The sequence below is a fragment of the Aplidium turbinatum genome, chromosome 1, assembly GCF_918807975.1.
Source record: "Aplidium turbinatum chromosome 1, kaAplTurb1.1, whole genome shotgun sequence".
Classification (NCBI taxonomy): Eukaryota; Metazoa; Chordata; class Ascidiacea; order Aplousobranchia; family Polyclinidae; genus Aplidium; species Aplidium turbinatum.
Window position 1 is genome coordinate 56,310,083 of NC_137472.1, and position 25,766 is coordinate 56,335,848.

At 35.5% G+C, this 25,766-nt stretch overlaps 2 protein-coding genes across 2 annotated transcripts; one reads left to right on the forward strand and one right to left on the reverse strand.

Moving 5' to 3' along the window:
* Nucleotides 1–10,667: 10,667 nt before the first annotated feature.
* Nucleotides 10,668–21,134, reverse strand: LOC145767543 (deoxynucleoside triphosphate triphosphohydrolase SAMHD1-like). The gene is made up of 10 exons (XM_082579388.1): nt 21,024–21,134; nt 19,653–19,813; nt 18,070–18,185; nt 16,940–17,037; nt 16,580–16,759; nt 15,414–15,482; nt 15,143–15,190; nt 13,482–13,682; nt 12,830–12,921; nt 10,668–10,788 (listed from the first exon to the last, which is right to left on the reverse strand). Exons 1-10 carry the CDS (start codon nt 21,132–21,134, stop codon nt 10,668–10,670), a joined length of 1,197 nt encoding a protein of 398 aa, XP_082435514.1.
* Nucleotides 21,135–22,477: 1,343 nt separating this feature from the next.
* On the forward strand, nt 22,478–23,872 carry LOC145767553 (protein FAM200A-like). The gene has a single exon (XM_082579399.1). It carries the CDS (start codon nt 22,478–22,480, stop codon nt 23,870–23,872), a length of 1,395 nt encoding a protein of 464 aa, XP_082435525.1.
* The last annotated feature ends 1,894 nt before the right edge of the window (nt 23,873–25,766 follow it).

Below are 25,766 nucleotides of genomic sequence, written 5' to 3' on the forward strand. Positions count from 1 at the left end.
ATTTTAAAGTATGTAAGATATGCTTGTTTCACAAAACTTGTTATGGTTTGCCTTTGGTTAGGAACAGTAGCCTATAACTGCCACATATGTAACAAAGAACATCAGGCTTATTTTCACACTTTTTTGAAGATGTCATTCTGCTACTTATTCACACCAAAAACAGAATTAATACCTTGCTAATATGAAAAAATCTGAATACATGAAAATTCAAATAAGAATGAGTCATAGACAAGTTTCACATAAGCTTAAATCTCCACGTTGAGCGAAAAAGATAAAACCGATGTTATATATCAAAAAGTAGAATGGTACTAAGCATTCAGGAGAAAGTGAATGTAACCCAGCCTGTAAGGGGTGGTTTATGGACAGTTCTCAGAAGGTATATAAGTTGGATGGTCTACCATAGACAGATGGTCCACTAGCCAGATGGTCTAGGTGACTCTTTTGACCAGTGGACCATCTAGCTAGGGGGGCTTCTGACTAGTGTACCTTCTGAAGGTAGGTCGGTCACTCCAGTGGTCATGGTGTCATCATACATCTCCAAATGTTACAAAATAAAATCATTTCCATGAATATGACAAATTTTCAAACACTATTGGCTCATAAGGTTTTATAAAACGGTAACAGTAAGAGAAAATTCGGCCAAAAAGCCAATATTATGAGAAAAAATATCATGCAAAAATCTCAAAAACCTGATGTGATGGGTAAAATCTGATGTGATTTTTGAAATCAGCAGCCTCAATATACCCCAAATCACATCTTACATTGCAGACACAAAATTTTTTATCTTTTTTGTTGGCCTGTGTAATTATTGGTTGTGTTGTAACCACTTCATTGTGGACTGAGGCTCCTTGTGTTGGACTGAGCATGATCAGTTGTGCTTGATCAGTTGGAATATGAACTTTGAAATTAGTTTCCGTAGAAGTATTGGGCTGCATAAACGCTGTTTGAACGTCTGTCTGGTAGTTTTCAGAAGCATGAAGGATTCTGCATTGTTGTGGCATATTTGACGCCGATTCCACAAGTTTTGTCATGTTTCCAGGGTTCATTTTACTCAGCAGTGCAATAAAATTATTTTTAATTGTTTATTTTTTGAAACTGCAAAAAATTGATGAATCATTAAAAAAGAATTGAATCTTCTAGAATTGATGCATCATTAAAAAAATACACTTACAAATCGTAAACGTTGCGCTTTGATCTTGTTGCAAGCTTCTGTTGCATTTAGAATAAAAAGGAAAAATTAGAAAAACAGGTTTGTGTATATTATATCCTATACCATCACATTTACTGCAGCATGTCTACTGAAGACGTCTATTTTCTTCTGCTTATAAATTTGAGTAAATCTCGTGCTCTGTTGTTCAGAAGACATTCCTGTGATATTCAAGTTCACGATTTAGAAAATATGAGACTCAGTAGTGAGTTAAACACTGAATGAGGCAGTTTACTAAGCATTTAGTTCCACAAAATGATACGTTCTGGTGAAAACTAAGCCAAGCCATCAGTAGCCAAATTATTGCTGATACCGTGTTTTGTTAAATTACAACTGAAACAATATATAGCAAAACTTGTTTTTTTATAGTAAATTTTAAATTAAAAAAACGTTTATTTAACTGTAGTAGCTCTATAGTCTCAAATTATTGTTCAGTTAATGATTACCCACGCTGGAAATTACCCAACCTGAAACGGACATCTGCACTGCGACAATGACATTACGAAATACTAACACATATGTTGATTTTGAACATGTTTTATCATGAATACACACGCCAAAAATCTATAATCAAAGTTTACCTTCAATTAATTAGCAAAAATAAAAACACCATTATTGTGTTTACCCATTCTTGAAAGCATCAATAGAAACATTGAACTTTCAATAATACAATAGGCCTAGATTAGCCTACTTAATTAGCATGAATTCGAGGATTTTCATAAATTGTGCACAGTTTTAGACATAACGGTCTTCTTCTTCGTGTGGACCTTCTTCGCCACTCCAGAGGTCTAGGGGCTCTGCTTTTTACCACCCTTGAGTAGTGGCACCAGCTCGGTCTAATCTCTGGAGGTATGCCAAAAGTGTCGACATGTCCTGGCATGACCTACTAAAACACGGCCAAATATGTTGCTATTTGAAGAAATTTCTAAGAGTCTGAATGGTTACAATCATAACTATGACAAACCTGTCATTTTCCCATTTCCAGAAGTAAGTAAAATAAGCATTATTTGCACCTAGACATATGTTTGGGTTGTTTAACCGGAGATTAGGTATGTACGTTGAGCACAGTTTACGCAATAACAATGTAATATGTAAGACTTTCCAACTGCACTCTGGAGGTAGTATCGTTTGGTGCAATTGCATGTTCCATTAAAATATCAAGGATTTTTTGTGAATTCTATGTTGTAAGCTGTTCATTTGATGTGCCAATTTAAATTTTAGTTTGTTTTGTTTTTCGCCAAGTTTAATTTTGCAAGAAAAATAAGTCTTTTGGTGAAAGATCCTGCTATACAAGAAACCTAACGACTGTATTATGAGACTACCTCCAGAATGCAGTTGGAAAATCTTACATATTTTACATTATTATTACATAAATTGTGCTTAACGTACATATCTAATCTCCGCCAAAACAAGCCAAAAATTGTCTAGATGCAAATATTGCTTATTTTACATACGTCTGTAAGTTAGAAAATGACAGGTTTGTTATGGCTATGATTGTAACAATTAAGACTCTTAGAAATTTTCTCAAATAGCAACATATTTGGCCGTGACATGTCCTGGTTTAGAATCCCTTCTAGTGTGTCCCAAACATTCGACAGATGTGGAATGGTCAAGTCATCTGCATAGGTGTACTTTGCTGACACCGTGTTTGGCAGTTCGTGTGTGTAGATGTTAAACAGAAAGGGAGCCAGGACAGATCCCTGAGGGACACCATTTTTAAGGCGTAACAACCTGCTTAGTTTACCACTTCCGGTTGTGAGAGTATAGCTTCTGTTGCAAACGTGCAACAAGGAGAAATATATTGAGTGTGCAACAAAGAGTAATATATTGAATATATTGTGTGTGCAACAAGGAGGAATATATTGCAGATCACACCGTCTTCAACGGTGCTATCTATCATGCACTAAATGGTGTGCGTGATCTACACGAACTGGATGACGAATCAATTTAATGTCTGCTCAACACCTGCCCCCAAACATCTAGGTCAAATCACCACCACTGCTCGAAGGTCGTAAAAAAGCTGAGCCCTCTACCCATTAGGTGGAAAAGAAAAAATTATAAAGCGAAGAAGATACCAAACTAAAGTTGTTTTTCTGCTATCAAGATTTAAGAATCAGTTTAGTTTTAAAACTTGAGTTGTTTTGTCATTTCCTGCAACAGTGTATTCATAACACCACGGTATGGTTACATTACAGAAGACTAAGCTGCATCTTTACGTTTAAACCTACGCATTCAAAGAAAGCAAAACAAAGCGTAGGCTATAGAAAACAACAGCTCTGCTCTGTCTGCAAAGAGGATATCCGGTGAAGTAGCCTACCTACATACAAATGAGTCAAAGAAGAGCGCTACCAATTACAAACAAAGCAGTTGTGCTGTTCTATTATATTTTCTCGTTTGTATGCTCTATATACCACCGAGTGAGAAATTCGAAATCTCAGTATCTGTGCAGTTAGCAAAACAATTCAGTTCATGGAAATGATTGCTTGTTGCTGCTGTTTTGATTATATTAACATTTTTGTTTGTTTATTTTAATTTTCAAAGCAGGCCGTTTTAAGAGTTTACAAAAATGGCATCAATGGTTGTTTGATATATTATAGTCTCTATGGCTATTAGCCAGAGATGTACGTATACGCCGCAAATTCTACACCGTAGACTTGCGGTGTAGACTTTTTGTTTACGATAACGCTTACGGCTACATTTTTTTTTTGATAGTTGTCGCTTGAGGCTACGCTGTAAAGTTTTCGCCGTTTTTAGCGTCAACGTATACTTTTCAATGTATTTTTTTCGCTAAAACACGCCAATACCTTCCAGCGCTGCAGTTGAAAGAATGTTTTCAATAGGCAAAGACATATCGAAACTAAAACGCAGAAAAACGTCAGATGAACACTTTCAGATGCTTGTGTTTCTTCGTGGAAATTCCAAATAAAACTTGTTTGTTTCGAGTGGTTTATACCGTGTGAATGTTTGGAACCTAGCAAACAAAATGAGTTTACGCTAGTGTATGCGCTGACGCTGACGCCGCTAACTTTTTTTTACAAGTTACGTTGACGCATACGGCGTATGGTTTTTCGAACGTTTGCGTTTACGTTGACGGCGTCAATATTTTTTGTATACGCGTACATCACTGCTTTTAACAGGGCGAATGTTGGTGGCTCATCAGTTTCCACGTTCAAGAGTGCAACTCCAACTGGCAATGAGATTTTAAAATATAAATTTTTAATTTGTTGTGGTCATATTTCTGCTGGGTGTTCTTCATGTTAATTGAGAAATGGTATTGTTATAAGTTCTTACGTTTTTACTAATTTTACTAATAACAATGAATCTACTATATAAATTGTGGAAATGAGTGAAAAATTAAAGAACAAACCAACGTTCAGCAAACGTTTCGAAAATTAAATTATTTTCATTTTTGATTCTATACATGTGCTATATCAAAGGTATAATATAGAATATGGATCTATTCTATTCGATAGCACGCGTAACAAAAAAAAGGAAACTCCAAAGGAACAGCTGCAACAACTAGGCCTAATGCAGTTTTATTTTTTATCAAGCTGTCATACAGAAAAAAAAAGTTATGAAAACTTCTACAAATTACAAAAATGAAGGTTTGCGTTAATGTGATTTACAAATCCCTCAAACATTTCCTCGATTTCATACCACAGTAATCCTATTCTCCTCTTTTATTTGTTAATATATTCAAGATTTTACAATGTAGCATTTGTTTTGCTTTTACTTTTCAGTATGTTGATCATTTTCTGCCGCGTCTCTTTGGTATGCAAACCATAGGCTGCTTAATAATGGATCTGTTTAATTGCAAAATTTCACTGACACAATTATGTCTATGACACATTAAATCTAAAATAAAAATACCGTTATTTTCAAACAAGAACTACAAATTATTTTGCTTATTTTTTGTGAAGCGCTTTGTCCACTGCAGATATATATTGCTCTCTGCGCTTGACAAGTCAAAGAATTTCAACGCATTCTTACTGATGCGTCGGCGAGTATACCCATACCTACATTATCGAACTACTCTCAATGCATTCCATCAATATTAATTGGGCTAATAAACAGAAACACGATTCTTATCAAGGCCTTTACTATGATCCTACACGGAGTATCGAACAACGTTGGATTACACAGGGAAACAATTTTGATAATTTTTTTGTTGATTTTGATTTTTCACTTAATTTAGCCGGATTTTGGTGTGCTGACTTCAAAACTGCTGTCAATTTTCTTCTATTACATCACGTTTTGGTTCTGTATCATACACTCAAAATATACAAAGTTGAATTACTTTTCCGTACGTAGCCTCGGTGCTCAGGTGATTATTATTGGAACATCCAATGGACTCTAAAAGATTTACTTAGCTTCCGCATATTTCTTTTTATCTATGCTTGGTTCCAGGGCTAGCTATTCCGTAACGTTTATGTGATTTTTACCTCTGATTACTTGAGGATAATAGCAATTGTGTAAGTAAACTGTAAATAGTTTTTATCCATGCAAACTCAGATGCCTAAAGTAAAAAACACAAAAAACAAATGCAGTAGCCTAATCTTGATAAAATTCATGCTCTCTACAACGATGTTAAATTAGAAATAGTCCATCATGCTAAATATCTAGGAGTAATTATTGACCATCAACTTTCGTTTACCCCACATCGATGCTCTGAAATCGAAACTTGTTCGGTCCGTGGGCATTTTGTCTTAATTGAAATCTTCTAATCTTGTGAAAACCAGACTTCAGTTATATCACTCGTTTGTGCATCCCCATATACGCAATAACAATATGGGGATCTATTTTTAAAGAAGAAGATTTGAAAAAGAAAATGTTTGGCAAGCACTGATTTTTTGAAAACCAATTTATTCACTAACGGTCCCTTTCAGCATAATTTGAAGGTGTCTTTTCTTGGAAATATTACTGCGTTTGAATATTGTTTGTTCATTGTTTCAATCATCCACCAAGAAGACCATTGTGACACGTAATAACATGTATCGTTACTTGTTTTTCCATTCATTGAACCTCATCTTGAATTCTTTCACTTTTTCTTTTGACTTGCAATATACTTCCAATTCAACATCCTGAAAATTAAAATAAACAACAATATTTTGATATTGGAATACGCCAAGAAATTTTATGAGTATGTTCTATAGGTTTTACAATTTTATTCAAAGTGGGGTGCAAAATAACGGGTGCACGAAGTAAAGAAGAGACCACAATATTATGAAATACACGATCGATAGGAAAAAAATTACTGGTGCTATTGCATGGACTTGCTTTTGAAAAGTTATTTTTTTAATTGTCTTTTTTCAAACTGACTGCGCTATGCAGTTGATACCAATCACAACATACATGTAGCTTAAGAAGCTCAGGTTGCTTTTACCCTCTGTTACAGCGTCATTTAACAGAGTTTTAATATTGATTTAAGGTAAAAGTATGTTCAGAATGCGCAATTTTAAGATGTTGTTTTTACAATTTTGTAAGAGAGACCGCCCATTGGGTGCTACCCCTTCAACGGTTCATTGCCGGGCTCACTGGTATGTGCAATAACAATTATATGCTCGACCCTCCAAAATGATTTGCTGGCTACGCCCCTGATGGAGCTTGCCGTTTAAGTTTCTTGGCCAGGTTAACATAAGACGCTTATTTTACCGAGGCAGATTGTGCGGTAAGCCGATATGTCATAGACCTTATACTTCAACTGTAGTAAACTTGTTATTCAAACTTGCAATAAAATGCTTTGGAAGCATATGGGAGACTTCTTCTCTTTTGATCCGTTTAGGTTTCACCTCTTCGTCTCCACTTTTGGAATAAAATACGTAATTTTCAACTGGATTTATACTTTGCATTCCATAATGAAAATATGCTTCCTGAAAATATATTTAAAACAATAATGAAAATAACTGAAAGTTTAAATCAAGCATGTAATCGCTTTTTAATTGCTTACAATTCAAAACAATAACAGATGTACAGTGTTGGCATACAAACTAAGGCTTCTAAGTTTATATTGTTTTTGTTTCCTGACTGGCAGAATATTTTGTCAGTTTGTATTGTCGGCATCCAATGTTTTGAAAGTTTTGCAGCTGATTTCAGTTTACAGAAAGCCGAAATTGGGTCTCGAAAAATTAAAGTGTATAGGCCAGGGGTGGGCAAAGTTGTTCAAAGAAAGAGCCGCTCGCGGATAAACCATAAACACCAGCGAACCCCAAAATCATTTGACATAACATAACAGCAATAAAAGCACAACGATTGTTTATCCGTATGAGTTTTGTACTTGACTCACTAATCTCTGAAAGTTTGGCCGATAAGTTGTTAATGCTGTGCGAATTAATTCTTCCAAGTGTTCATTAGTCAAGGTTGCACGATGTTTTGATTTTACAAAGTTGTAAATTCTTGTAAAAATGAATAAGTAAGTTCTGGTACTACTTCTAAGCTTCAACTAATCGCTGCTTACAGCGACTTTACTAAACTTCCAATTGTTGCTGACTGAACGCAAAATGAACCAGGAGAGGCACAATGTTGCTTTGCAAAGTCACAATTCCATTGTTTAACAATGGCTACAGTAAAAGAGAGACTCTTGTTTGATCTTTGTGTTGTATTCGACCAAACATTAGATTTTGAAGACAATGTAGGCTAAGTCACAAATTTTAATTTATACTAACCGATTTTTGCGCCCCTATCAATGTGGCGCCCATGGCTCGAGCCATACCTGCTATACCCTAGGTACGCCACTGCTTGGTTGACAGTCCGAGATAATATATTTATAAAGCATAATCTTAATTTTTTTGTAATATTACGATTCAATACAAGAGCCACAAGAAATATGTTGAAGAGCCGCATGCGGCTCGCGAGCCGCAGTTTGCCCACCGTTGGTATAGGCTCATTGTATGCTGCGTTATGTAATGTTTGTACAACATGAGCTACTTAATGCTGATTCTAGGTTAAATTTATTTTATTTGCGGAAAAACTTACTAGAGTAAACAAATATTGTATTGAAGTCGCCATTTGTTTCTCACGCCAACACGATACTTCGATCAACAGTAATAATGATAATGAAATAGTAATATTATTGTCAAAGTTATTACAATCACCTCTAGCTACATGCTACTGGTTGTGATTAATTCTTTGCTGTACTTACTAGTCCTATACGGAAAATTAAATTTTTCGATATTCCCAAAACGAAAACTGTTTGTTAACTGTAATCATACCAACGCGAGTACGGAATGCAAGCGTCTAATGCAATGGTTCCCAACCTTTTTGTTGCCACGAACCCCTTTAGACAAATTATTAATTCTGCGGACCCCTACCTAAATTTTGTCTGAAACTCAATTAACTTTGGTTGCACCGCATGCTTTCTATTACGTGATAAACGAGCCAACCTGATCTGACTGCAATCGACATGCGTTGTGGCAGATGTAGTTTAAGGTCAATGTACACACTGTAGGCAGCAGCATAGATTTATTTAAATGCATACCGGTACAGTTTATTCTCGCGGGCTTGAGCTTGACACATTTGCATTTAAAGAAAAAAATGAAAGTAAAAAGATCGCTTTTCGTTTTTTCTTCTTCTAAAATTCATCAAGGTAATCACGGACCCCCAAGGGGTCCGCGAACCCAAGGTTGGGAACCACTGGTCTAATGTGTCGAACAATATCGTCTTGTAAATGAACGCTAAACAACCAATGGATCGCGTTGTGCTTGCCTCTAACGGGAAAGCCCAATAGTCCTCCAAACCTTTGAAGATTTCTTCAAAGGAGTTGTTTTCTTCCTCCTGAATAAACAATATGCAAGTTTCAGAAATAAATTTTGATAATGTTAATACAAGTGAACGAAGGTATACCAAGGCTAGAGTACAGGCTACCCAAACAAGAAAATTCGTCATTTTTACATTGATTCAACGTCTGCGGACGTTGAATAAAGTGCAATGCTATCTGGCCAAAAAATTAAGATAGCTTAATTTCAACCGCATACATCAAAGGGGCTGATCCAGCATGTTGCCTTATGGAGGAGGGAAGTGATTTCAACGCAATACAATGATGTGTAGCCTATAGGTCTAAATTAATCCGTCCTGCAAATACACCATGAACATAGTTACTTTCTGTGTTTTAGGGAGCTATCCCCCCTTTTACTAGATCTGTATATATTCATTATTACATTAATATGATACACAAAGGAACAAAGCTTTCATGATCTCCCTTAAAATAAAAAAAATAAACATATAATATTTTATTTGACATTTTAATATGCAAATGAAAAGTCATAAATCAGGTATTTCACTTACTATCCACATATCAACCTTTGATTCTACAGCGTTAACGTCTTCAGTGTTCTCTTCTTCGGACACTTTGTCTTCAGGAACCTTTTTAGATCCGATGTAGACATAATAGTCGTGATCAAAAACTCTTCTTATCATTTCTCGAGCTTTTCTCCTTGCCTCTTTTTCGTCATCTGAAGCATCATTTGGGGCGCTTGAATAATACATTTGATGGATAATCTACAGTACAAAATCATGTTTTTCATTCAATTTCATTTGTGCTTGTCTTGTTTCATTGTATTGTATAATTCAATGCATTTACGTAAACAATAGATGTATTTTAACACTTGTAGATGTTGCTCCGAAAAATCCGACATTTATGGTGAGCTCTCAGACCGTCCGCGGCTCGGGTGACAAGGTTGGACCACCCTCCTGGCCTCCTTTATTTTATTCTTATAAGTTAAGAGTCCAGGTGCATAACGATCAAAATCCATTATTTGTGATTTTTAGATTTTACCATCTCCCGTTGTGTTAATATCGAAAGTTTTCTGTAGAAGCCTTTTTTTGCGGCAAAACGATCAATATCTCTCAAAATAAGGCTTTAAAATGACAGGGCTCAGCCACGAAACGATCAATCTCAAACTTAATTTTCAGTTTACTCGAAAAGTTGGTTTTGGTAGTTTGATCGTTTTGCACCTGGACTCTTCAAGTGTTAAAGGGATACCCTATTCTATTTTCTTGTAGGCTATTGGTTATTATCAGAGTTAAGTTAAACTTGAAATTAAAACTTTCTCTACAACCCTTTGAGGACCGTTGGTACATATGTGTACCATGAACTTTTTCCACAATGTCTAATCATTTTCTTGTAGTTATCAAAAAGTATTTGTCTTTAAACGTTTCTTAAATAGATAATCTATTTATAAATAATAAAAAATTGGAAATTGTATTTTGTTTTAGCTTTGCTTTAACTGGTTTTGTTTGGTGAATTGGTCAGGGTTTGAAGCAGTAAACTTTGAAAGATCAACAAGACAAGTAAAAAATAAAAAAAAATATATAATTTTGTTTTGGAAATTATGTGGAAATGAATGCCGCTTGCTTTTCAACGACATGCGTTCAGAATACTCAGAATTAAGTTTTTAAAGTCACTTTGTCAGCCTGAAGATAAGTATTTGTACTGCAAAGCAAACAAAGGTATCATAATATTACATTATCCGTGAGCTTTTTCAAAAGCTTCCATGTCGTTCACAGACTCATCTATTGTCAATTCTTTTTCATCTTTACCCTTCAGCTTCATGTGGTTATTCACCAACACCATAGCATCAGATATCCTGTTATACAAATATGCTGAAAATAATTCAATAAACAAGTTATGCTAGTCCTTCAGAGATAAATTAGAACTGTAGTGTAACTTTTTTATACCCAATATATGTGTCTTTGAAAGTTGCATGATTATAAACAGCGAGCTTTTGATAAATTGCTTTTGAATGGAAAGTAGCTTTTTTAGGTAATATAGTTTGTTAACTACTATTCATTGGCTATACAGCAGAGTAATTTTCTTGCTTAAGGAGATAGCAAGAAGATTTTTGGGAAATATCATAGTTGTTAAATTTGTAAACAGTTTGCAGATGAGGCCGCTCCAAGCTATTGAGTCATAACAATATGTTGATTTGGACTTTTGGAATTGATTTATTGCGTAAAAATTTTGGAATGAATTTATCAAATTTGTTAGTTAAGAATTTCTTCTTTTTGTTGAAAATTTAGAATTTTAAACAACGTACAAATCTGTTCATTACGCGCCTTTGCATGAAATATTAGGCTACCAGAAAGTGCATACCCAAGAGTTGGTGCTTGTTTTATACAACTGTAAACATCTTTGGAGACGAACTGGTATGACAACATTTTGTCAGCCAGTTCTAAACTTCATTTGTACGTCGAGAAATCATAATTCCAATAACCAGCTTTAAAGACTGCTTCATCTTATTGAGTTGTAACGCATGAGAATTCTGTCTGTTTGGCTAACGTATGAGAATTTCAGAATGTTCGTCGTGTGAGCCCTCGGGCAGAGGGTCTATCCTTTTACCACCCCAGATTCACGTTGATACGATACGTTACTATGCTGATGTTACACTGTTGTCAAAATTCAACCGGCTTACTTGGCAAAGAAACGGTATATGAACGCATGAATTGTTTTATGGTTTACTATTGATTCAAATACTGCTATTTCCTGTCGTTTGTGCTTGGCAACTACTGGATTTGTGCTTTTGTATGTTATTTTAGAAAACCCTTTCACTTTCTTCTGCTGCCGCAAATGTTGACAACAGATGGCAAGTCACAGTGTAATTTGTTTCCAATTCAATATATGATTTACAGTATATCCATATTGACAAAAGTCAGATTATTTTGTAGTCAAGCCTTCTGATAGGATAATGTCATATGTACATTGTACAGTAGTCTGCAAAAGTTACAAAAAAGCCGCCAAAATTTGATTTAAAAATAAAAACATTTTAAATGAACTTGTGTCGTATGTAGTCTCATTTATCATTTCATTTGTTTCCTTTATCATCGCGTAATTGAACTCCTACAAAATTTTGGCTTTAGCAACGAACGTACCATCACATGCGTTCCCTCTCTCCATATCCAAATTAATGAAAACCGTTCGATTAAAGGGGTATTAAAGGAAAAACCTGACTTGGCGATTTTCCACGTTCTTTGTGTTTAACATGCTACCATAAAACGATTTTCAATAAAATTTTGCCCCATTGCGGTCTGACCACCATTGTGCGCGTGCTTTTGTCAGAGCTTTCAAAACGAGATTGGCCTGAGCAACGAAGCGTGCGACTGTAAAGAACGTCATAAAGTCTAGCAATCAACCGATCACGCAATAATTGTTACTGCGGGCGATTTGACTGTAGGCTATGTATGTATTTACATCAAAACAGCACATTTTAACATCAAAACAGCAGACAGTTTGCTCAAAACATCAGATTGGTAACGTGGTTTTTGTTATTGCTGGACTTTATGACGTATTCTTGAGCTGTGTTTGAACGTTTTGGTCATTTTGAAAAAAATGAAAATAAATGAAACACTGGACTTTGGGCCTTGCCAGCGCCATTGAAAACAAATTTTTTTGGGTAATTGTTTTTGAAATGTATTCTTGAATGTTCAGTTTACTCATTTTAATGCTTAATTCCGGTTTGAAATTTTCCTTTAGTATGCCTTTAAAGACAGTTTGACACACAAAGTCTGCATCTCAAAACGCTACTGCAGTTAGTTAGCCATTCGGTTTAGAAAAACAAAATTTGATACATCAAACTAGTTGGCCCAAGGCATTCAACTACTGGCCTTTAGTGGCGCAAAGTTATCACTTACATGCACTCCACAACGTTGCTTATTTTGTGCTTGGAGGCTCGACGATACAAGATATCTCTAGTGTGGAACATCTCGTAGAGGTTACTGCATTCCTGTTGTGCGTTTAAACATAAACAGACAAATTTGTTGTGGCCACTCTAATAAGAAAGACTTCCCAAGTCAAGTTACACAATTTAACTATACAAGTTTAAAAAGACGTTTAGCTTACGTCAACAAACACTTTGTCGTAAGGATTCTTCAAAATATAACAAATTCTGAATGTGATTAAACACTTTAGACCAGGGGTTCTAAACCATGAATACACGCACCACTAAGGGGTGCGAGACCTGTGCCTAGGCGGTGTGGGGGTGCTGAGTTATCAAGATTTGTTATAATATGACGTAAGAAGCAAAGTTGTTTTAATCAGGTTTCAACAACATTTTCGAACTGTAAGCGACTATTACTTTTCAACCAATCCTAGGAGGGGGTGAGAGAATCGATTGGTAATTTCAAGGTGGTGCCGACAAGGCAGAAGGTTAAGAACCGCTGCTTTAGGCTATATTGGTCAGTTCGCAAAATAGCAAAAGCTTGTCAGTGGTCAGTATTTTACACTTTTTAGTTTTTATACTTTTTACTTCAGCAGCAAGCAGTCTAATAAGCACTCAGCACTTACCTTGTCTCTTACGCATATCAGATAGTCTACACTCCTCTTTTCTTCCTCATTCTTGCCATTAATTTCAGCGCAGTTGAGCACCTTCATGTTCTTCATAAATCGAACATGATCGAAGCTGTTTTCTATGCCCAGCTGGTGGCAGTCGCGGGCAAAGTAATCCCACTTGTCAACATCCACTCCATTCCGTTTGTTTGCAACGATCTGAAAGATGGGAAAGCTGGTTACAGGCATAAGTGATTTGCATGTGACGAAAGAAGAATATCAGTCTCTAAAGGCTAACTGCTTTATTGCAGACTTTGATCAACTGTAAACAGTTTTAAAATATTTGCCGCTTCATATCAGTAAACAGTAAACCCAATTTAATCGAAATGTGTGAAGTGCTCCGACGGACATATTGGATCAAGGTTTGATATTATTCTCTTTTACGAAATTTGAAACATTCGTAAAACTCGTTTTTAAGGCATACTAAATGAAATTTTCAAACGGGAATTAAGCATTAAAATGAGTAAACTGAACATTCAAGAATACATTTCAAAAAAAAGTACCGAATAGAATTTGTTTTCAATGGCGCTGGCAAAGCCCAAAGTCCAATGTTTCATTTATTTTCATTTTTTTTCAAAATGACCAAAAAGTGTAAACACAGCTTCAGAATACGTCATAAAAGACAGCAATAACAAAAGCCACGTTACAACATCTGATGTTTTAACATTAGATCTGAGGTTTTGAGCAAACTGATGTTTTGACGTTGAAATCTGATGTTTTGATGTACTTATTGTACATACATACATACATACATACATACATACATACATACATACATACATACATACATACATACATACATACATACATACATACATACATACATACATACATACATACATACATACATACATACATACATACATACATACATACATACATACATACATACATACATAGCCTACAGTTAAATCGCCGGCAGTAACAACTGTTGCGTGATCAGCTGATTGCTCGTCTTTTATTACGTAGACTGTACAGTCGCACGCTTCGCTGCTCAGGCCCATTCTGGTTTTGAAAGCTTTGACAAAAATACGCGCAGAATGCTGATCAGACCGCAATGGGGCAAAATTTTATTGAAAATCGTTTTATGGTAGCAAGTTAAACACAAAAACGTGGAAAATCGCCAAGTCAAGGTTTTCCTTTAGTACGGTATCCCTTTAAACTAAATCAAAAAACTGGACTTGAACTTGTCTGTAAAAAACATAAATCCTGTAGCTTACAATTGTAGCCAACACAAGACCTTGCAATAAATAATATTGAAAAGGCGTTTTAAAATCAAAATGGTTGAAACGCCTGCTCAACGTAATAAAAAACAAGAACCCAAAATGTAGATACTAAACTCATGTTTAGCAAACATTCAAAACCTATACTGCTTTTATTTTCAGTGTTATTTTTTAGAATATCTCAGAGTAGTATATTTTTTTAACATTTAATCAGCAACACGTACAATTTAGTTGCAGTACTTTTACAGCAATGTCAGCTATCTTTCATTTTCAAGGAATTAGAGCTCGAGATTAAGACAGCATGACTTAGCCTATACTATGCATTGTTTCACTAACTTAGAGAAAACAATTGCCAATAAATGCCATCATAAACCAATCCCTTTGTCAAGCATTTACCTCGTAGAGAAATCCCTTTTCTATATCCCGTCCCTTGTATCTCCAAATCTGCATACAAGACCAGATTTAAACTTACAGAGATTCTAAGCTGCAAATTTTGGAGTTGATTTTGTATTGGTTGATCTATTTTTGCTAATTTGCTAAAGAGTAAATTGTTTAAAATTTCAAATTATTTGGTTTTGACTTTTATTGTCTTGAAGTGATAACAATGATGAGCGAAAGTAAGCTTCGCTTGAGCATTAAACTTTTTAACAACCAAGTTGACCTATACCCTCTTTCCAACAAGCGTTTGTTCATCTTCTTGGAAATCAACTTCCGATATTCGTCCATTATTTATTTTCTGTAGATAATATAAACATGAAATATTTTATGATATTTTCATTAAAAAAACTCACACATATAATTACATGCTGCGCAATGTAATCACAGTTATTTCAGTGCAATTACAATATAGAGATACCAAGTCAACTATAGAATACTCTCATGTTTCTCAGCAGTCGATTGTAGCGCTCAGCCTTGTAGGCTACTGATAGCCGGGAAGAACGCTCCTTTCTTCACAGCCTACTCTCATGATGGTATTTCACTATGTGCCAAGCACCAAGGTACAGCAGCTTTACTCTCGAGCGGTGTCGAACCGCATAAGCAAACGTAAGCTCCGCCTTCGTCGAGATTTAGTAGTTCAATAAACTTTATTCAAGAATTTTGTCAAATTTTATCAGCCTGTAATTCCTAATTTGGACAACATTGATTTCTTCGCTTGAGCGTTCGGGGATCTATAAGATGTATCTTTTTACCAGCCTAATTGGAGATGTTTTTCTGACTATATTCATAGGCTGCTATAGAGAGCAGCCAGCATGTAGTCCTATCATAGCAGACACCTTCTACTAATAGACTAGGGAAGTTGAAGTTGTTGTGGCATAATGTGTGGTGTGTTTTTCAAAGCCAAACCCTTGTGAAAAAAATATCCCTCTAAATTGATTCTGTTTGAATAAGCTTAATTGAAGATGATCTAGCTGCTGATCGAAATCGATTTTTAACTGTTTATGATCGAACTTAGTGTGTGAAAATAAATTTCTTTGCATTACAAGACATGTAACCGAGTCTTTCATATCAAGCATTGTTGTGGGTTTGTCACCAGTCAGAAGATATTTCACTCCCTCTAATTTGGTGTTTGTTTCAACAAAAACTCTAAAGCAGTCTAACCATTAATGCGTTCTTGGCCCTGATGTGACGTGAAAAGTTCGAAACAGTCTAATTGTCTATTGTTGGTGGGTATCTGTCCATCTAGTCTAAAATGAGCTCTATCAATCAAACCTCATGCTAAGGAGTATTAGGATATATTGTGAGTTTTATTGCGCTTTGTAAGTTATTAACTGATTATGTTAGACAGGTCTACAAATTAATGGAATTAAACTTTTTTAATTCATTTTTAGTTACCTCCGTGTCTTCTTCTATCGGTCCATTGATCATTTCCTTTATAAAAATGACATTTCGATACTGAGTAATGTCAGTTCCATCTTCATCTGTATCAGTTCTCAAAAGTAACTTGAACTCCCTTTCTACTATTGGGTTGTCTTGAAGAAGTCGATCGAACATGGAGCAGGATCGCTCCTCGTGCTACAAACGTGGTGGTGTTTAATTGGTTTATTAGTTTAGCGTTATCAACAGAATGGAGAACTTCACCTCAACCTTTTTTTTAATGAATTTGAAAAACATTTACATTTAGCCAAAACCCAATATTTTTCTGAAAAACTACTTCACACTCAGAAAATGTATTAGTTCCATCAGCTAACGTACCTCAAAATTTTTGGTTGTTGAACTTTGGTTGTTCTTTTTAAGTTTGTTTATTTTTCTTAAAAAGACTTTATCAAACATGTGAGAATAGGTTCCATGACCTGTTGTGAAGAAAACGTGTAATAAAAAAACAAGTTTTCTTGCAGAATAAAAAGTTATTATCTTATGCAGAGACTCTAAAAACTCGGGCAAGCATGATCTTGTCTTTACGATTCATTGTATGCTATTTATTAAATTCATGTTTTAAATGTTAGTTTTTCTTAACTTAGGTTTAGTATATTCCAAGTTGAAGCTCACATCCCAATGAAAACTTGCAACTCTTTTTAAACTAATCAATGTTTCAAATATCAGTGTATTCGGTGGGATCAGCTTTGGCACGTTACACTTGTAAAGTTGCAGTGAATTTCTATTGGTTTGTTTTCCTTTAAACTTTACTTTGCATAGGTCAAAAATTACAATTCGGTCAAAAATTATTTTATGCTAATACACTAAAACACAATATAGCCTATGCTATATTTTAATACACGTTTATTAACTATATCATAGGTCAACTTTTAAAACATCATTTATAAATTGTTTAAAAAATACCAATGATTGTACCAATAAATTGTACCAATAAAAAATGCAATGATTGTAAGACTGTAAGATGACTGTAACTATGACTGTAACTGGCTGTAAGATGACAATGTTTGCAAGCCAAAGAAATGGATATTTAGGTTAAACTTGGTCAAAGGCTTACTAAATGTAAATTTGGCGATAGCAGTCGAAATGTACAGTAATCTCACATTTCAGAATCAATAATCATTTAATGTAATAATTTAGCTTGTTGTTTGTTGCTGCTGTTGCTGTTGTTTAAGCACTATCATTATTGTTTATGTAAGCTTTCTTTCTATTTTACCACCCAGTTGATGTTCAACAACCACATTAAAACGGCGTAGACCTACTTCCAAAGGAAACGCACATAGGCACACAAAACGACTGATGGCGAAGTGAAGAAATGTGTCACAGAATAAATAAATTAGATACTTGAAAAGACAGCTGGTGTAGTATACTAATAGACTAAAAGAACAAGAAAGCAAGATGACGCAAAGTGAGTGATGACAAAGGTGAAAGCGTAAAGCAAGTCCTCAAACCTAAATCATGACAAAGACCAGCCAACTCTACACATAAGATGTCTTCTTTAGAGATTTGAAGATCTGGTTGGTTAAATTGCAAACGACGAGCAAGCTGTCCAGCTAAATGACAAGTCCTTCAATGCAAAGTAATAGTCAGAGTTATTATTTGTATCGAGCCCTTCAAAACAAACGAAAAGAGATTCATGTCGTCTACCTCCACGTCGTATCCAAGCTTACGCCCGATGGCTAAAGATTTAGATTAAGTGGACAGGAAAGCAAAAAAAATCTTCAGGCATGCCACCTTCAAGCGTGCTTTTAAGTATCTTGCCAAAGACACAATCTCATGCTCTTGAGCGGTATCGAACCGGCGCCCTTTTGAGTGCCCAGCTTCGCATTCCTCGATTATGACGTGGTGAATCCGGGTAACTGGAAACTTTTCCGGTAATTGATGACCACAAAATAAGCCCACTACGCTGCAATGATACGGTTGGCCATCATTTGTTAAAAATCTTTTATGCAATCCAAACTACACAAGTCATGTAGAAAAGACTGCGTAGAAATCAGGTTACGAAAAAATGGTAAACGGGTCAGTTTTAACGTTCCGTTCACCAGCATGTGCTACTTCTAAGAACGTACTTTCACTTTAACCTTTAATTTGACATCTCCCGATGATTTTGGACTAAGTAATGACTTATATCGATTGCTGCCAGACAAAAGTACGCAGAGCATCAGCGAGCAAGCAGCTTGAAACAATATGACAGCAGGATGAGCGCAGTTTTGCTTTTAGACCATCTCGTCTCACAGCTTTAACAATCAACTTCTTGCAATGTTCACACACATATCATGTTTGTCTCTTTGTAAAGCTTTAGATTAAAGCAATTTTTAGATCCAGGGAGACGATTAGAATGACCCCCCCCCCTCACTAAAACACAGAAAATTAATTGTATTTCCGGTGTATTTGCGAGGGTGTATTCGTGTAGATATTTACACGTCATGGTATTTTTGTTGAAATTTTCACCGTGCCCTTGAGGCTAACTGTTGGATCCATCCCTGGCTGTGAAGACATTGGCTGTTGCACTGATGTCTTTTACAGAAATTAATCAATTTTTTTTTTATTCCATATCGTCAACGAAATTATTGGCCGCTGAAGAATAAGTAATAAGTAAATTTTGAAAAATGAAAACAAGACAATGAAAAAAAACAAGAGGTCATCAGGATAAAAGATACAATCAAAAACTAAAAAAAAGGCACTCACGCACTTGGGGGAAATGTGGTGTGAACATAAAGTGGGCTTCTAAATCAGCAACATTGCTTTGCATATCAAAAATTAACTAATAATTGTTTTATTCTGAGGTAAGAGATAAATTTTAAATTGAGATGCCCAAACTATGGATTAAGCGTGAATCGCGTCTTTCAAATCTATCACAAACTACGTGAAAGCTATAATTAGCTTTACACTCCCAACTATTATGCAATCACAATTCATTAATTGCAACTAGACATTCAATCTGAGACCAGCTTAAGTTGCCCCTGTTTATTTATAGAGCTTCGAGAAGCAATTTTTGCTCAGGAGATAAATCTGTTATGGCCTAAATATTTACCCAATTGAATGCTCAAATCTATTGTGAGAGGCTCCTGGATAAAGGAAGTAATTCCCTCCGAGTTGCTTGATGTTCCGCAGTCTTTGAAATTGAGGAGTGTTTATGAACTTCACCAACAAAGGATGGAGTTCGATGTGCTTGTGGACGGTATCGTTGAAACACTGCAACGTAAAATAAACTCGTCAATGGCACTTTCTACTCCACATTTGGCTTCCGTAAAGAGAGGGTCTGCATCAATTTATTCATAGTGGAAACTCGTTTTATCTACGAATGCAATAGTTCTTTGTGAGCTTAAATCTGACTGTTTTGCATCCTTGTAGTAATATTCCAGACAACAAAATTCGTCATTTTTGCATTGAATCAACGTCTGCAGACGTTGATTCAATGCAAAAATAGCGGATTTTGCTGTGTGGGTTTGACATAATTGTGAATTTCCGAATGTTTTTATTTGGCTTTAGTCTCCAGTTTGAGTTCAATGAAATATAAGTCTTAGTTTGACATCTCCAGTCAGAGTGTTCAATCAATCGTTTGTATCTTTGTTTTGTGAGTTCAAGTTATGCTAGAATTTCATGATTCTTTTAGTGTACTGTATTTCAAACTTGAATAGTCTACGGTACGCGTTTTTTTATTGTAGAAGATTAACACCTAATGTTGAGGCTCAAGTTATCAACTTGTTAGTGACGAGCCCTAGTAATTGATTCTTGTAATCAAGCGAATGACAATGAATTGGGACAGTAATTTCATAAGCAAAAAAAAGAACGCTTAATGTTAAATGCCGTTGCTTAGGAATTATGTTAACACCAATTGCCGCAGTATTAAAAGCTGTCTTTGAAATGTACACGTTGAGAGTTTTAACCAACGCTATATGATAGGCCTAATGCTCATTTTTGTTTAGAAATTTGGGTATTTAGTTTTGGCAGTAAGGTAGCGGGGAGAGGGGGATATTAAAGCTCAAAAATACAATATTAAGTTGAATAATACTTTGCAAATACGTAGATTTGTAAACTTTGTGGTATTTTTTTTGTATTTTGTCCAAAATTGATGATATTAAATGATATTTTGTCCACGTTCAATAAGTTATACTGAATAAATCTCAACTGAAAATGACCCTCGTTAACTTAAGCCTCTCCAAAACTGCAAAAATAAAGACTTTACTTTTCTGCATGACTTTTATTTTATATTTCTGCAACTTTTAACATAAATTTCAATCTGTTTCTTAATTATATTTTTGACTTATCTCGCATCAAGACAGTCTACGACCAGACTTTAAATTAAATTTTCAGGTTTTTATAATGTGGGATCCAAAGCTTAAACGTAAATCCTGCTCTGCATAGTGTGTATCTCCGTATTTGTCTTCAAATCTACCCTTACTTTGTAGCCTTCTCGTGGATAGCAATCCAGTCTACGACCTTCTCCACTGCAGCTTAGAACAGACTCCGTTTGTAGAGCTGAATTAGACAGCTCACAGCTCATGACAGACATCAATACTTCGAAATACAAGATTTAAAATAGAAGTTTTTGAATCGAATGCCAAGCAATTTGTAGCCTACATATAAATATTTGGTTAATTTTTTTGTTCTGTATTCTAGTACCGGTATTTAGCCTAAAAATCGTTAGAAAGAAGTTGTTTAAATCTTGCTTGTGTCTCGTCGATTCTGCTGTTACACTTCCTTTTCGGCATAAATAAATGAAAAAAAAATTAATAAGATGGAGAAAAGAGCGGAAATAAAACAAATCTAAAAAGTTAAAACTACGTTTTTGTTCTTTTTCTTTGTTCAGTAATGTTCAAGAAAATGCTCAAAATAAATGTTCAAATGAAAATGTTCAAGTAATCAGACAATTTTTGTTTAATTTTTTTATATAGCCTTCTGCGTAGCGATTCAAAGACACAATAACCGTAAGGCACAAATCGTTTAGGCCACTATAAAAATATCACATCACACCAACTGCACAACATGAAACGGTTTATTATGCCATATCGCTAGATGATTAAAGTCATAGATGTCGATCAGTATTTCAAAAAGGGAACCGAAAGTAAGCGCTCATGTTCTTTTCAAGAAGTATCACAATGAGAAACTTGCCACGTCCCAGAATGCTATTCCCTAGTGCAGTGGTTCCCAAACTGTGGGCCATGGCCCACTAGTGCGCCACGAAGACGGTTTCAGTGAGCCACAGAGTTATTTGTAATTGAACTTATACTGTTCCTGTATTGTTAACAATTTCTAGATTTTTTACCGAAAAATTTTAACTGCCATTCTTAAAACTGTCTGCCACGGGGAAGAATTGTTACGTAACAATGAGTTTTTAAGCTTGCATGTGCCAGAAATCGTACTTAAAAACAAGCGTTCTTTATGTCGTGGACTGATAGTTGTGACTTGTGAGGTGCAGAGTGAAGAAGAGATTGAATAAAAATTTGCAAATCGAGACATGCTAAACTAAATTACTAAATACTAAATTATTCAATGGCAAACAAAAGAAAGTATGATGATAGTTACGCTAAATTTGGATTTACTTCGTTAAATGATCATGGAGTCGAAAAGGGACAGTGCGTAGTATGCTACCGCGTCTTAAGCAATGAGTCATTGAGACCGAGTAAATTGAGAAATCACCTGGAAAAAAATCATCATGAGTTGAAGAATAAAAGCATTGAGTATTTTAAACGACTAGAATCTAGCTGTAAACGTCAACGACTTGACAAAACTGGAAACTTTCAACAAACTGATCAGAAACTTACAGAAGCATCTTTCGTTGTTAGCCAAATTATAGCTAAGCAGAAAAAAGCTCATAATATCGCTGAAACTGTTGTTAAACCGTCTGCACTGGCCATGACGAGAATTGTCCTGGGTGATAAACATGAGAAAAGTCTCAAAGCTATTTCTTTATCCAATAACACAGTAAAGAGACGAATTGCAGCAATGTCAGAAGACATTAAGGAACAAGTAATAACTGAAATAAATAAATCTGCTTTTGGTCTATTCGCCATCCAGCTGGATGAGTCTGTCGATGTATCTTCAGTTTCTCAACTTATGGTTTTCGTTCGCTATGCAGTTGACACTGTAAAGGAAGAATTACTCTTCTGCTGTGCTTTGAACACCAGCACAAAAGCATCAGATGTAATGGAAAAAGTCAACCATTTTTTTAATGAAAACGGAATATCCTGGGACAATCTGTGTGGCGTGTGCACTGACGGTGCACCTGCGATGCTTGGTTCCAAAAGTGGATTTAAGGCACTTGTGCAAAGAAAGGCTACTGGCGTTATGTTTACTCATTGCTTCATTCACCTGGAAGCTCTGGCTTCTAAAACTTTACCAAGTGGTCTCCAAGATGTGCTTAACGTTATTATTAAAATAGTAAATTTTGTGAAGAGCAGCGCTTTGCACACTCGTCTATTCAGAAAACTTTGTGAAGACATGGAATCTGATCATAAAAACCTTTTGTTTTACACAAAAGTTCGGTGGCTCTCTAAAGGGAACGTTTTATGCAGAGTGTTTGAGCTCCGCGATGAGTTGGAAATCTATTTAACTGATGTAAAACCTGAGTTAGCATTTCGCTTTACCAATGCAAAATTTATTGCTTGTTTGGCATACTTGGTAGATATTTTTCATTCTTTAAACACCCTTAACCTGAAAATGCAAGGAAAAGAAAAAAACATTATTCAGAACATGGACTTGATTAATGCGTTTGTTGAAAAATTGGCAAACTGGAGACGAAAAGCTCAAAACGGCAGTTTTGCCATGTTTAACAACCTGTCTGATATTTACGAGTTAAACGATGAACTAAAGACCAATATTGTTCAACATCTGAAAGAGCTGGAAAGCGAATTCAAGTCATATTTTCCTGAAGTTAGTGCTGATGACCTATCACTTGCAAGAAATCCGTTTCGACTTTCCCCTGAAAATGTGGAAGATGAATTGCAAGACCAATTGATTGAATTGAAAAACAACTCCAGTTGCCGAGATCTATTCGAAACTTTGCCACTCACGAAATTCTGGCTAAGCATGGCATCATCATATCCAGAAATAAGCAAAACTGTACTTAAACAGTTATTGCCTTTCACTTCTACATGGTTATGTGAATCTGTCTTTTCAGCGCTAGTATGTATGAAGTCCAAGCAACGCAACCGCCTTGAAGTTGAACATGACATTCGCTGTGCTCTTTCGACAACTGAGCCAAGAATTTCTAAGCTTGTTGTTAAAGCGCAAGAGCACCATTCCCATTAAAAAGTAAATTGCAAAAAGCCATTTTGTTTGTTTTTGTGTTACATGTCATATAGTACAGTAATTAGGTAGTAGAACTTGGCCGATTAGCGTAGTGGTAAGAAATATCGCTATCTGTGCTGGAGGTCTGGGCTTTGATCCTCGGGCCAGTCAAATCAGGCACAGCGTCACCACTTAGAAAATTGCTAGAGCCTATAGTGCTCGCCCATATACAAGTGTAGGCCTATAAAATATTTTGGGTGGGCCACGAACTTTATTTGAATCAAAACTTAGGCCACGGAGTAAAAAAGTTTGGGAACCACTGCCCCAGTGGGAAAGCTCGAGAATATACAAACCGTATTAGCCTACTAATGCATATAGCATCACTCAATTAACTTACAGCAGAAACCTATGCAAACTCTTAAAAATGTCAATTGTTTTATTTGTAGCATGATTGCGATGACGCAACCTAATACTGAATTTGAAACATTGAAACTGAAAGCAAAAATCCCAAGTTCATGCATACCACAACAGCTCATTGATATTTGGTGAATCTTTGATTGATGGAAACTGATATTTTTTAAACTTAAAGCAAATACACGCATAGCCTACCAGAAAATGTGAAATGTTAGTACGAAAAACAATTCAGTAGGCCTAACCTATAATGAATTTGGTGGCTCTATCAGTGTACATTCTGTCCGTGTACAAGTTATTAATTTCTAAGACAAACGCAAATTTTAAAGTACTTTAGAGTTTTAATTTTTACGGGTGCCAAATATGTGCTTATTTAAATTCTTTCATATGGCAACAAAGTAATTAACTGAATCTTGACCAGGGGCATTGAAAACATATTCAGGTTCGGTACAAATGAGAACCCATGGTGAGAAACTTGGTCGTTAAAATTATAGAAAGTTGTTTCAAATTGTCTGGACAAGACACCGCTAAAAATGAACCGTGGAAAAAGTTAATGCAACGGTTTCTTCAAAACTTGAAGGGCGCTTTTGAATGGTTTCGGGCCCCTCAAGTTATCTTTGGCCCGGCCCAAAAGTACCCCTGGACTGCTCTGTCAACGCTACTGGTTATGAGCACACATTTCAACAAACAATTAAAAATTTACAACAATTTAATCAAATCAAAGAATGGTTTTATACGAAATGCTACACTTAATTAAAGCTGTCTGTCACTTCAGAAGAGCAACCTTAAAACTTTAGTAAGCGCAACTCAGTTTTTTTAACAATTATGTGCGGTCTTGTGAGCTTGAGCTAAGAAGACGTTTGATAAACCATCATCATCATCATTATTATTATTCATTCACTGAAAATCATTACAAATCTTTAGTATTGCATGGGTTGGAGTGCTTTGTTAATTAAACGCACAAATATTCAGTTAAATAAAAAAGCAACACAATAGAATGATAGTACTAAATAGATAAATTTATACAAGTGCATTGTGCTTATATCAAATATACATTACAGCAAATATAATAAAGTGCGCTCATAAACTAATTAAGTGCAGGTACATAGTCAGTGCTGTGTTAAACCTTTTGTGGGCCCCGGGGCCAGAATAATTTTGGGCCCCCTATCGTCAAGCAGACCTATAGTATTGTGTATATTTTTACTGCACCGATATGGAAATGTGGTTCACTTCAATAAACTTTCTCACCAGTTTAGAAAACAACACAAATGTAAGTAAACACAAACACAGGTCTACCATTTCTTAGCTACACCTTTGCTCGGAATGAAAGCCAAAAGTGTTAAAAATTTCTAATAAATAAACACTGGAAATAGAGTATGGTCACGACGCGTAAATACCACGGTACCGCGCGGAATTTTGACTGTTTGAACTTTGCGTCGCGGTACCGTGATAAAATCTGAGAATAAAACCAAAACTGAAGAAATTATTAATTTTCATTCAGATT